This window comes from Nuphar pumila, chromosome 6 (assembly GCF_984573655.1).
Source record: "Nuphar pumila chromosome 6, dmNupPumi1.hap1.1, whole genome shotgun sequence".
Classification (NCBI taxonomy): Eukaryota; Viridiplantae; Streptophyta; class Magnoliopsida; order Nymphaeales; family Nymphaeaceae; genus Nuphar; species Nuphar pumila.
In genome coordinates this window covers 41973502-41987297 of record NC_143254.1, presented here as the reverse complement: position 1 = coordinate 41987297, position 13796 = coordinate 41973502, and the positions used below count along the sequence as shown (strand labels likewise).

At 38.9% G+C, this 13796-nt stretch overlaps 1 protein-coding gene across 1 annotated transcript; it reads right to left on the bottom strand.

Annotated features, from left to right (window-relative positions):
- Positions 1–229: 229 nt before the first annotated feature.
- Positions 230–2888, bottom strand: LOC149834716 (large ribosomal subunit protein uL2). Its single transcript, XM_090010274.1, has 2 exons — positions 2384–2888; positions 230–748 (listed from the first exon to the last, which is right to left on the bottom strand). The coding sequence occupies exons 1-2, from the start codon at positions 2821–2823 to the stop codon at positions 403–405; spliced, it is 786 nt and encodes a 261-aa protein (XP_089866400.1). The 5' UTR covers positions 2824–2888; the 3' UTR covers positions 230–402.
- Positions 2889–13796: the final 10908 nt, after the last annotated feature.

Here is a 13796-nt window from a genome sequence, read left to right as displayed (position 1 = left end):
ATATGCAGTATGAAATTTGGAACCTTGGATTTACATGTAACAGAGTAAGATGTTTGGTGCATTTTTTAATTCTGGGCAAAATATAATGAAGACATGCAATGGGATTTTTGTTCATCGCCCTCACAATTCCCTCAGAAACTCAACGTGCAAGCGAAGTAAAAAGAATGAAGATAAAGCCCTCCAAAGGAATTCATGGACAACACTCCATGCCTAAATACTAAGAACATCATTAACCCAACACCAACACAAAAATCCGATTAATTTCTAACAGAAGACAGAATATATGTCCCACTCCACAAGGAGTGAACAAGTCTAAAGAATCTCCAAAAAGAGGAATCAGCAATACTTCCAAGTACAAACCAAAAAGAAAATAAGGCAAAAAAAGAAAGCAAAAAATAGATCCTAAGCAGCCTTCTCTGCCTTGGAAGCAGTAGCAGCTGCTTGTCCCCTGAGACGACCGGTCCTTCTTGCAGCAATGAGACCAACCTTTTGGCCAGGAGGCGCATCGCGACGGACAGTACTGGCATGGCCGATATGTTGATGGTTACCACCACCATGAGGATGCTCAACTGGATTCATAGCAACACCACGCACCTTGGGCCAGCAGTTCCTCTTCACCCGGTATTTGTGATAAGCATTACCTGCCTTAAGCATAGGTTTTTCTGTCCTACCACCACCAGCAACCTGGCCGATCATGGCTCTGCAACCACTCGGCACAATCTTCTTGGCACCAGAAGGAAGCTTAATCCTATGAAAAGAACAAAAAAAAATATGGAAGGAAAAACAGGTCTGTCAAATTCCTGAATATATAAACAGGCCTGACTTGCCCACATAGACAAGATAATGACACAGCAGGAACACATCCAGTGGTTAAGGCAATTCTCCAAACAAGAGAGATTTAACCGCACACAGTTAATTACATGGATACTTCCATGTATGCATGGTTCCGTGATGATTGCTAAGGCCTACAATAAACCTTGTAAAAAGGAATGCAACTGAGGCAATTGAAGGTTATCACTCGCTTATGTCTATGAGAGCAAAAATAAAAATAACTTGTTAGAAAAGAAGTGGTGGTTTTATGTTCTCATCAGGTTAGACTGCAAAGCTGCCTAATCACATCCTACTTACAAAAACCACCTTTCTAGCTCCTTGACCACATTGTTACTGACATGTCTTTAGAGTAAAACCACATGCTACAAACAGAATATTTGTGTAGAGTAGACACAGGATTAGTACAACAATTATACAAATGATTACATAGTTGACCTAGTTGCATAACCGCTATACAATCATGATCATGCTTATAGCAATTGGAAGGAACATAAGGGTCTACTTGGGAAGATCATAATAATTATGATTAAATAAAGGTCTTAAATTTATGTTATCTTGTTTGGGACAAAAGAACTTGTGGAACCAAAGGTAATCCATATGAGCCAATTTGAATCCTTGCTTTGTGTTCCTTTCCAGACAGGAGAAAATTGCCAAATCCTTCTCCTGCAAGGATTCCGCCTTTTCTTAAAAGCTAAATAGAACAAAAAATGTGTAGATAAAATAGCAAAATTGAGCAGGAGGGCTAATAAATTTGGACTTGGTTTTAAAACTGTGCAAGCAACTTAACCATGGGTTGGACGTACATACACAGACGACGCAAGATTAATTTCCATAAGACATCAATGTCCTCTCATCAAATGATCCAAACAGTTGTCAATCAGAGAAAGTAAATAGTCCACCCATTGAAAAAAAAATACTGAATAATTTATGTCCGTTACAGTTATATAAGAAATCAACTAGTGCCCGCAATGGGAAAAGAAATCTATCAAACATTATTTACCAAAATCACTAGCAACTATTATTTTCAGACAGATCACACGATTATCTTAACACTACTACACAACCCCGAGTAACCAAAACCCCGCAAAATAACATGGAACAAGCATCAAATTAACATCAAAACCCTAAATTATGCCAACATAACACAAAAATCCTTAGAAAAATGCGACAAAAACCCTAAAAATCAGGCCAAATTACAGGCACTAATTTATCTTTTTTAAACAAAAACCCATCGGAATACTTTCCCGAGCATTACACAAAATCCTAGAAATTTCTGTCAGTAAACGGTATGCACAAGAACAATCAAAACAACGACCTAACTAATCAAAACCCAACACTCGTCAACGCCATGCAAAACCCTGGATCAGAAGCACAACAAGCACTAATAAAATAAGAAAACGCAAGAAAAAAAACTGGATTTTTGTTTCGCCACACTAATCAAGCCAAAAGCATTAGCTCTCAAAAGCAACAGGAAATCAGGAGAAGATATCAAAAACACAAAAAACCCTAATTCCGCGAAGAAAACTAGAGAGAAAGGGAATAGACGATGAACCTGGAGGTGCCATTGTCAGGGTTGTGGCTGATGACGATGGCGTAGTCGCCTGAGGTGCGGGCGAAGACTCCGCGGTCGCCGACGTGGTGCTCGACATTGCAGACGACGGCACCCTCGGGGATGGAGCGGAGGGGGAGAACGTTGCCGACGGCGAGGGTGGCCTTCTTTCCGCAGTAGACGAACTGGCCGGTGTACATGCCCTCGGCGGCCACGAAGAGCTCCTTCTGATGCTTGTACCGGAACGGGTGCCGGAAGGTCACGCGGGCCAGCGGCGCCCCCCTCCCTGGGTCGTGCAGGATCTCTGTCACCGTCCCCTTCAGGTACCCATTCCGCTCCCCGAAGTCCAGCGACCGGAACCTCGCCGGACCCTTCCGGTGGTGCGTGTGCGACCGAAAAACCGATCCCGCTCCCTTCCTCTGCGCCCTGATCACCCGACCCATCGCTAGCGACGGCGACGGCGACGGCGACGGTGACGGAGACGGCGACGGTGAAAGAAGAAGTATAATAGGGCAAATGAGTGCTGGTCTTTCGGGTTTTTGGTAGGGGTTGAAGCGGATCGGATACGGTTCTAGATCATAGTTAATCCAAACCCGGAACCGAATCATGATTTTGAACGACGGCGACGGCGACGGTGAAAGAAGAAGTATAATAGGGCAAATGAGTGCTGGTCTTTAGGGTTTTTGGTAGGGGTTGAAGCGGATCGGATACGGTTCTAGATCATAGTTAATCCAAACCCGGAACCGAATCATGATTTTGAATCATGATCCGGATCCGAAATAGATTGTGAAGTCAGTTTTGTAATCAATATGGCAGGTTTTTTTCTTTTTTATTTTTTGATAACCTCCGAAAACCAGTGTTTGCAGAAATTCCATACAAACCTGACCAGAACCAGCTAATTTTCAAATAAATGTTATGAAAAATAGTTTTAACATTTTCTAATGGTTTGTGACACGTGCCTTCCTGTGGTCAAAATTTGGCAGATAAGAATTTGACAACATTGCGGAAACCCATTTCACCACTCGTGACCTTATTAGCCTAAGGGCAGTTTGAAAGCAAAAAACACTCATAGCAAAAAAAAAAAAATTGCCTGGGAAAAGTTTTTATATCATAATTTTTTTTTTAAATGAAAATTTTTTACTTGTTTGGGTAGCAGAAAAATAAAATAAAAAATCTTAAAAAATGAAAGAGGAGACCTAATTTTCCTAGAGGTGGGTGACGCTGAGATGGACGACAGTGACGGTGGTGGAGCTTCTTTGGCATTATTTTTTTGGGAGGTAGGTGGTGATAGATGGTGGAGAAGGTGGTTTTTTCGATAAATGGGTCATGGTAATGAGATGGATGGTGGTGGTAGAAAATCATAAGCTTCTTTGATATTGTTTTTCAAGATGTGAGTGATGGTAGGTGGTGGCGGTGAGATGGATTGTAGAAAATCGTGGGGATGACAGTTTTTGATGAGGCGGGTGGGTGGTGATGAGATGTTGTAAGATACATGGTAGAGAGTGTAAATCACTATTTTCTTTTTATAAAAAATATTCCTTCACCCCTCTCATAGGAATGTTTTCTATCAAAAAGTTCATTTTTTTAGAAAATCACCCTCGATGTAAAAGTCGCTTTCGTTTGAAAAGGGTAAAAAATACTGTACAGATTTTTTACTTTTTATGACTTTTCCTACATCTTTTTTACTTCCAAACAGTACCCTAAAAACTCTCTGTCTCACTTGCCCAACAGTAGGGATTTCAATGAATCGAGAATTTATCTGATATCTAACAAAATTTGTTTTCATTTAAACCAAAACCATATCTGATTATAACTAGAAGCAGATATGGTTTTGATTTTTTGCAACCAAATCCAACTATTTGTGAATCCAATTCATCATAAAGCATATTGAGATAGATGCACATTATTTTCTGGATCATATCTACAAGAAGCATCTACAAGTTAAGTACATTTCTACAGTGGATCAACTTGCAGATCTAATGACCAAACCTTTGTCCACATCTCATGACAAGCTCAATGTTTGCTCCCAGACGTTGAGCTTGAGAGGGGCTGTTGAGGAATATCCAAATAAGATGGTCAAATCCACGAATTCAAATCCAAGCAAATGTGAGAAAGGCAAGAAGAAGATAAAGTGTCCCAATCAAGATGGGAGCAATTCAAATCTAAAGGATTTTCAGCTAAAGGAAACTTCACAAGATGCTGAAGCTGTCCCTACATTCAAGCAGAATCCAAAGGAAGGCTTGTAACAGTTTATATAAAACATGAACGGAAGCTCTCCTTTCCATTGAACATTTTGAGAGAACTGTTGAGAGTCGTGGACGTAGACTCTGGAGTTGAACTATGTTATATCATCGAGTGTTGCGTTGGATCATAATTCAGATCGTATCGTTTCACAATCAACAGCATGATATAAAATAGAATATAAATCAACATAAAAATCATGATAGACAGTTGATCGAAACATTAACAAGGAGCAAACATATTGGTTTCCGCATCATACCAAAATCCAGACAAAGGCAAAACAACAAATAATTGCATAAAACACAATAAAAGCAACCAAAGCATGTTAATATTATGTAATAGGCTAAGGCATACGAAAGTACTCCCCTTAGAAAAGATTTGGTGCAAACAAGGTCCGGCGTCCTTCTCCCAAGATACAATAGCCTCGACGATCAAGATCGGTGCACTCCAACGGATCGTCCTTTGAAGACAACCTCTCTGAACCGCTGTGCAGAAAACTCCTTTCTAGGAAAACTTAGGAGAGAGAGAGCGAGAACAACAGGGAGAGAGAAAACGCAGAGTCAGATCTCCTTTGAATTCTGTGTGTATCATATATCTGTAACCCCAGCCCTAACCACTTTTTTATAACCCACAAACGGTTACAAAAATGTGGAAGGGACCCGTTACAGAATTTGAGGAGTCAAGACCCGTTAACGGATACAGACTACCAGGAATCGTGACCCGTTATCCATTTCTCATAACCCATTATATTATCCAAATAACATAGAAAATCGGGGTAAAAAGATCATTGATCTTGATTGGATATGGCCCTAAAGGGCCAATTACCTGAACCTGAACCCGAGCCCGGCCCAGCCCGACTCGGCACAGCATGGCACGGCGGGTGGGCATGCGCGCGCGTATGTGTGTGGTAGTCATCCCATCCTATTGTTCTTAGGAACAAGTGTAAGAGTTTACATATAGGTTATGAAGCCTATAACATCCTTGAAACTCTTCAATATGGGACTATTTCACATCATCAAGTCCAAACTTATTCCAAAAGGAAAAGTGCCCACGTTTTCTTTATTTGAATTCTCTCACTTCCTCTTCTTACACCCAACATGTTGTGTGTATTTTCTTGCAGTGTGATTCTCCTATTGCTTGTGTTCTCTCTATACCTTAATTATGCACCACATATTGAGCAATGGCGAATACTGCTCTTATAAAGAACTTGTTGTAGTAAACCATTTTCAAACTCTACTTTCATGCATGAGGGTTGGAAATCAAGTGGTACTTCCATTCGAACCCAAGCATATTGTAGGCATTCCTCATCCTTGTATAGTAATTTACACCCAAGAAATTTTCTCCTATATGTTGGATGTAGGAACAGGAGAGGAGGGAATTCAAATAAAAAAAACATGTGGGGACCACTCCTTTATGGAATGTGTTTGGACTTTGATGATGTTGAATAGTCCCATATTGAAGAATCTCAAGTAAGTTGTTGGCTTTATAACCTACATGGAGATTCTAACACTTGCTTCAATTAAAGAACAAGGGAGTGGGATGACTACCACACATATGCACACGCGCGTGCGCCTGTTGCGTCATGCTGAATAGAGCCAGGTCGGTTCGGGTTATTGGCCCTTTAGGGCCATTTTCATTCGAAGTCCAATGTTCTTTTTGTCCCGCATTATCGTTTTTATTTGGATTAAAATAAATAGGAAAAGGAGAATGGATAACTGATCGATCTGTTGGATCGTCACATCCATTGGATCTCTTCCATGTCTTTTGTAACCATTCAAGGGTTATAAAAGGGTGTGGTTAGAGGGTTACCGCACATTCACAGAACGTGAAAGGTTTCTCATTTCTCTCTCTCTCTCTCTCTCTCTCTCTCTTCTGTGTTTCCCAAAAAAGGGTTTTCTGCCGTAGCGGTTCTGAGAGGTTGTCTTCGAAGGGAAAGTCTCTAAGGGGAGTATTTTCATATGCCTTAGCCTGTTACATAGTATTAACATGTTACTGTTGTTTTTATTATATTCTATGCATCTGTTTGGTCTTTTGTATTTATCTGGATTTTGGTATAATATGAAAATCGAGATGTTTGTTCCCTGTTTTTGTTTCGATCGAATGTTAATTATGTTTATTATGTTAATACTTATTCAAATTTATATCATGATGCTGATTGTGAAACGATGTGATCTGAAATATGATCTAACAGTCTTAGAGAAGATTCTAAGCATGTCGACTTCATCTACTTTTATACCGAAAGTAGACATGTCTGGTATGCCTGAAAAATTTGTTGAACAAAATTTCAAGTGTTGGCATCAATGTATGAAAATCTACTTCACGACTATAGGCTTGATTTCTGTTCTGAAATTCAAATGCTCTACTGTTTCTGAAATAGATCCTGATCCAACCTCTGTTATTGTGGCAGTAGTATGGAAAGAGATGGATGGTATATTTCGTGGTTGTATTATGTTGGCTCTATCCAACACTTTGTTCGACGTATACAACTTCTCCTCTACCACTGCTAAAGCCTTATGGGATCAACTTGACAAAAAGTACAATATCGAAGACCAAGCTCTTGAAAAGTACTCGGTTGTCAAGTTTTTGAAGTACCAGTTGGTTGAAGGCAAGTCGGTCAATGAACAGACACACAAGTTTCTGTTGTTGCTCCATAGTTTGGCTAAGGCTGATATGAAACTTTCTGAGAAGTTTCAAGCAGTGTTGTGAGAGGCGTACGCCTCAAAGGCGAAGCGCATGCTCAAGGTATTGAGGCGCTGCAGTGAGGCGTTCTCAGTTTTATCTTGTTGTTTACTTAATTTATGAAGTTGGTACACAAGAAGCTAGCAGCCAACAAGGGTTATCAGCACCCAAAAGCAAACCATCACCTGTAGGGCCAATTCCTGTCAGCCTTTTTTCTCTCGTTTCTGTGCTTGCTAACACTTTTTTGACTCTTCTCCTACAACTTGGATTTTGGGCCTTCAACGCATCCATGGAATTCTGCTCCTTGCTTTGCACTTCCTTGGTTGGATGGCTGGGAAAATGATGGGTCATGCTTCTTGTGTGTTGCTTGTCGTAGCCATCCGATCTCATCTGCTAGCTTCATTGAACTGGAGCTTGTCCTATTTTCTCTGTCCAATTCACAGCTCAACTGATTAAAAGGAAAAAAAGAAGTCAATAATGTGCAAGATGAAAAAATAATTTCTTAGAAATTTTATGCATCGATCGGTTTTGGGTTATGCATCTGCATGGGGTTTGTCATAATGTCTTTGCCTGATAACTAATGAGGTTTGCCTTAATTTTTATTCATTATGACTGAGCCATTAAACATCAGTTGGTTGCTTGAAATCCAAACTTACCTATATGCTTAATCCTGTATTGTATTTCCAAGGACGGTTATCAATTAATCTGGAAGGATAAAGCTCCAGATTGGCATGGCCTGAGGTAGCACCACCACCCTTCCTCCCCTGTTTGCTCATCTCCTTTCTTTATTTCTTCATTCTTAGATGGATTTCGATGAGTTTCCATCATGATGGTTGATTTGATTCTATATTTTTTCTTCTTAATTTTTGCGATTTCGGGTAAAAATGACGTTAAAGCTCTAGTTTAGACCACTGTAGAGGGAAGCTCTAGCTTCAAACTCTGGTTTCTCAAAGTTTCACTATGAGGATTTGGAACTTAATTGATCTTGTGAGGACACAATTTATTTTATATTGTCATTTATTAGTAGTTTTTATTTTAAATTTTTATTATTTTATTAATATTATATGTTTTATTATTTTGATCATGAAGCTTACGCTTCAACGCCTCGCTTCATAACAGGCTCAACGCCTCGCTTCGCCTCATCGCATTTAACAACCTTGGTTTCAAGTAATGACCATCGTGAAAAAAATTTCTAAGTCTTGAGTAAACTTTGTTATGTCTCTCAAGCACCGTAGAAGAAAGATCTCCCTGGATGATCTTATGGTAGCCATAGTCATTGAAGAAGAGCATACGAGTCAGAAGCAAGTTGTGATGCCAACTGAACAACCTAAAGTCAATATGATGACCAGATCTTTTAAAGGCAAGGGCAAAAAATCTAAACCTGCAATGAAAAAACAATTCAAACCTAAGGCCAAAATCCAGAAAAAGACAAAGGGCAAACTGTGTTGGAATTGTGAACAGGTTGGGTACTAGGCCAAGGAATGTCCTTCCAAGAAGGCCAAAGCTCATGGGACCACAGATGATACTCCTCAAGTCAACATGGTGACTGAGGTCGTTGGTACCAACACTAAGTATGTCTCTGTTAACCCTCAAATTTATCTTATGTGCCAACTGAGTGGTTGGTCGACACTGATGCTAATGTGCACATTTGTGCTGATAAGTCTGTCTTTGTCTCATACCAGGTTGTTGAAGGTAGATCCATGACTATGGGCAACTCCACTACTGCAAAGGTGTTGAGAATTGAATGCGTGGATCTGAAGTTTCCTTCATGATGAGTTCTTTCTCTACACAAAGTGCATCATGTGCCTATAGTTAGAAGGAATATTTTAAGTGGGTCATGTCTAGTTAGAGAGGGTTATAAATTTAATTTTAATGTAATAAAGTTGTTATTTTATATTCTAGAGCCTTTATTGGCGAGGGGTATTTAGATGATGGTTTGTTTAAACTTTGTGTTGAACATGTTTGCAGTAATAAATTAGAGAATGATGTCACTTTTGATTCATTGTCTAATGTTGCTTATAACATAGAATCATCTGACTTGTGGTATAATAGGTTGGGTCATGTGAATTTTAATTATGTAAAACGCATGATGAACTTGAAGATGATTCCTAAACATTCCATAAATAAAACTAAAAAATATGAGATTTGTGTGCAAGCAAAACAATATAGGAAACCATTTCATACGATTGTTAGAGATTCTGAAATATTGGATCTGATGCACATAGATATCTATGAGTTTAATGGAGTGTTAACTAGAAATCATAAAAAGTACTTTATCACTTTTATAGATGATGGCACTAAATAATGTTATGTGTATCTGCCAAAATCAAAAGATGAAGCTTTTGATAAGTTTCTTATTTTTAAGAATAAAGCAGAAACACAAACTGGTAGAAAACTTAAAAGATTGAGGTATGATAGAGAGGGAGAATATACCTCTAACAAACTTGATGAATATTGCAAATCTGTTGTCATAGTTCATGAGTTTACCGCTTCATATTCTTTTTAATCTAATGAGATTGCAAAAAGAAAGAATAGAACCCTAACTAACATGATAAATGCTCTACTTGAGAGTTCCGGATTACCTACCTATATGTGGGGGGATGCTCTGAATACGGCTTGCCATATTCTAAATAGAGTTCCCCAAAAGTATAAAGATAGTAGCCTATTTGAACTCTAGAGAAATAGAAAATCTAGCTTGAAATACCTCAAAGTATGGGGGTGTCTTGCAAAGGTACTTGTTCTAGAGCACAACAGGAAGAAGTTGGGTCTTAAAACCGTAGATGTTGTCCTTTTGGGTTATGTAGAGAACAATTATGCATATAAGTTCTTAGTAATTAAATCTGAGATATTTGGCATAGATATAAACTCTATTGTTGAGCTTCGAGAAGCTACATTCTTTGAGGATGTATTTTCCATGAAAGTTGGTGTACCTCAGAATCTTTCTTCTTTAGATATACCTTCAACTTATGGTTCCATTCTCGAACATGTGGAAAGGATGACAAATGTGGGAGTTAAGTCATCTTGTTCCCACTCTAGACCAATTAAGTCTGAGAAAGTGGTTGAACCAAGAAGGAGCAAGAGACCAAGGATTACCAAGGATTTGGGAAGTGATTATATCACTTACCTTATCGAGGATGATCCTCCCACTTTTCGTGATGCAATGGCTTCTTCAGAAGCAAGGCATTGGAAAGAAGCCATAAAGAGTGAAATGGACTTCATTGTCTCTAATGGCACTTGGGAACTGGTTGACCTCTCTCATGGTAATTCCATTATTGGGTGCAAATGGATCTTTAAGAAGAAGTTAAAACCAGATGGATCCATTGATAAATACAAGGCGAGACTGGTTGCCAAGGGGTTCAAACAAAAGGAAGGAATAGATTATTTTGACACCTATTCTCCGGTTACCCGGATGACCACGATTAGGGTGTTTATTGCACTGACCTTCATTTATGATCTCTCGGTCCATCAAATGGATGTGAAGACTGCCTTTTTACATGATGATCTTAAAGAAGAGATCTATATGGATCAACCTGAGGGTTTTGTGGCTCCTGGTAATGGAAATAAAGTTTCTAAACTACTTAAGTCATTATATAGACTAAAACAAGCACTTAAACAATGGTATGAGAAGTTTGATAAAGTTATTTTATCATTTGGCTTTGTTGTCAATGAATCTAACAAATGTATTTATTGCAAAGTTAAAAGTGATGCATGTATTATTTTATACTTGTATGTAGATGATATTTTATTGTTTGGTTCCAATATGGGAATTGTGAATAAGACGAAGTCGTTTCTTAGTAGTAAATTTGATATGAAGGATATAAGAATTGCAAATGTGATCTTAGGCTTAAAGTTGACTCGTTCAGCTAAGGGGATAATTATTTCTTAATCTCACTTTGTTAAGAAAGTACTTGAGAAATTTGGCTATAACCAAGGAAGATCTGTAGTAACTTCATATGACCATTCTACTCCTCTTTATAAAAATATGACTGGTGTCGTTGTGTCTCAATTAAGATATTCTTAGATTATTAAAAGTTTGATGTATCTTGCAAATTACACAAGAACAGATATTTCATTCTCAGTAACAAAATTAAGTAGATACACAAGTTGTCCATATTGCACTCATTGGAAGGCATTGGACAGGGTGCTTAGGTACCTGAAAGAAACTATTTTCTTGAGTTTGCATTACAAGAAATTCTCTGCCGTACTTGAGGGATATAGTGATGCAAGCTAGATAGCCATGAACTCTTGGAGTTATGGCGTAACAGGGTATATATTTACCTTGGGTGGCATCACAGTTGCCTGGAGATCAGTAAAGCAGACCATCTTGTCACAGTCTACTTTTGAGGTTGAGTTATGTGCTTTAGATATCACAAGAATGGAAGTTGAATAGTTAAAAGAACTTCTGGAGGAACTTCCTTTAATAAGCAAACCAATTTATGTCATATCTGTGCATTGTGACAATATGGCCACAATTGCAAAAATCAAAAGCATAAAATATAATCAAAAGCAGAAAAGACACATCCAAGTCAGAATAAAATCTGTAAGGGAACTGGTGTCTCAGTTAGTGGTTGTTGTGGACTATGTTGGATCCAAAGAGAACACAATTGATCCATTAACAAAAGGACTAGATAAGTCATTAGTCTTGAAATCCAGAGAGAGGATGAGACTGAAACTCATCAGTAGTTCATCTACAGTAGCAACCCAACCTATCTGAGTGAAGATCCCAGAAAGTAGGTTCAATGTGGTAATAACAAATTGTAGGGTGAACTGGATAGCACCTTTTTAATGTGATACTATATATCAGTGTATGTTTCCCTGATTACTCTGGAAAGGTGTTGTAGCTGCAAGTTAAGGAAGAGTTAAAACTCTGAATGGGTTCAAAGCCTTCTAGGCGAGATGTTAGCAGTGCATCTCTGGAGAAGCCCACCTATGTGAGTGTGACTGTGTGGCCGTAGTTTAAGGAATTGGGTTATTCTTGAAGTTACTCATGAAGCAGGATTCAGGTGCATGGCCATTAACGCATCGTCCCTAAAGATTACAACCAGAACCTTTATCGTGTTATTGCTAATGAACACTTCTACATCAAAGTTTCAAGTTCAAGACTTTAGTTCACTTCGTTTCTGTGGGGGTAAAGTTAGTCAATTAAGGTAGTGGTTTAAACCGGAAGGTACCATTATTGAAAGCATGATATGTCATGTTGCAGATTATTCCATCTTGCATCTTTGTTTCCTCATGTTTTCATTCTTTGAATTTATAGAGGAATGTTGGATGTAGGAAGAGGAGAAGAGGGAATTCAAATAAAGAAAACATGTGGGAACCACTCCTTTATGGAGTATGTTTGGAATTTGGTGATGTGGAATAGTCCCATATTGAAGAATCTCAAGAAAGATGTGGGCTTTATAACCTATATGGAGATTCTAACACTTGTTCCAAAGAACAAGGGAGTGGGATGACTACCTCACACATGTGCGTGCGTGCTCGCGCGTGAGCACTCGCCCGCTGCACTGTGCCGAGCCGGGCTCAGGTTCGGGTTATTGGCTCTTTAGGGCCATTTCCATTCTAAGTCCAATGTTCTTTGTATCCCGCATTACCGTTTTTATTTGGATTAAAATAAATAGGAAAAGGAGAATGGATAATGGATCGATCCGTTGGATCGTCACATCCGTTGGATCGAATGGTAACGGGTCTCTTCCACGTCTTTTGTAACCGTTCAAGGGTTATAAAAGGGAGTGGTTAGAGGGTTACCGCACATTCACAAAATGTGAAAGATTTCTCCTTTTTCTCTCTCGCTCTCTCTCTCTCTCTCCTGTGTTTCCCAGAAAGGGGTTTTCTGCAATAGCGGTTCTAAGAAGTTGTCTTCGAAGGGTGATCTACCGTCGGAGTGCACCGATCTGGATCGTTGAGGCTATTGTATCCTGGGAGAAGGATGTTAGACCCTTTTTGCATCGTATATGGGGGTGAATCTTCTCTAAGGGGAGTATTTTCATACGTCGTAGCCTGTTACATAGTATTAACATGTTATTGTTGTTTTTATTATGTTCCATGCATCTGTTTGGTCCTTTGTATTTGTTTGGATTTTGGTATAATATAAAACTCAACATGCCTGCTCTCTATTTTCATTTTGATCGATTGTTAATCATGTTTATTATGTTAATACCTATTCGAAATTATATCATGATGTTGATTGTGAAACGATGTGATCTGAAATATGATCTAACACTAGAGACTCTGCAATTCCAACAAATACATTCTCGGTCCATAATTCCGTTGAAAGCTCTGGTAATCATATCCAGACTGAAACTGTGGAGCTGACCTCTAGCTGCATAGGCATCTCCACTTTCCATTGGTTTGTAACTAAAGTTCGGCCTGCCACTTGCCAGAAGCCCTTATGGCCTTGTATTGTTCTGAGCTGGTGGCTATAATAAAAAAGAGCCCATCCTTTAGGGTATGTTTGATGTGCCGTTCTCAATGTGATTCAAATGAAAATCTCATTAGG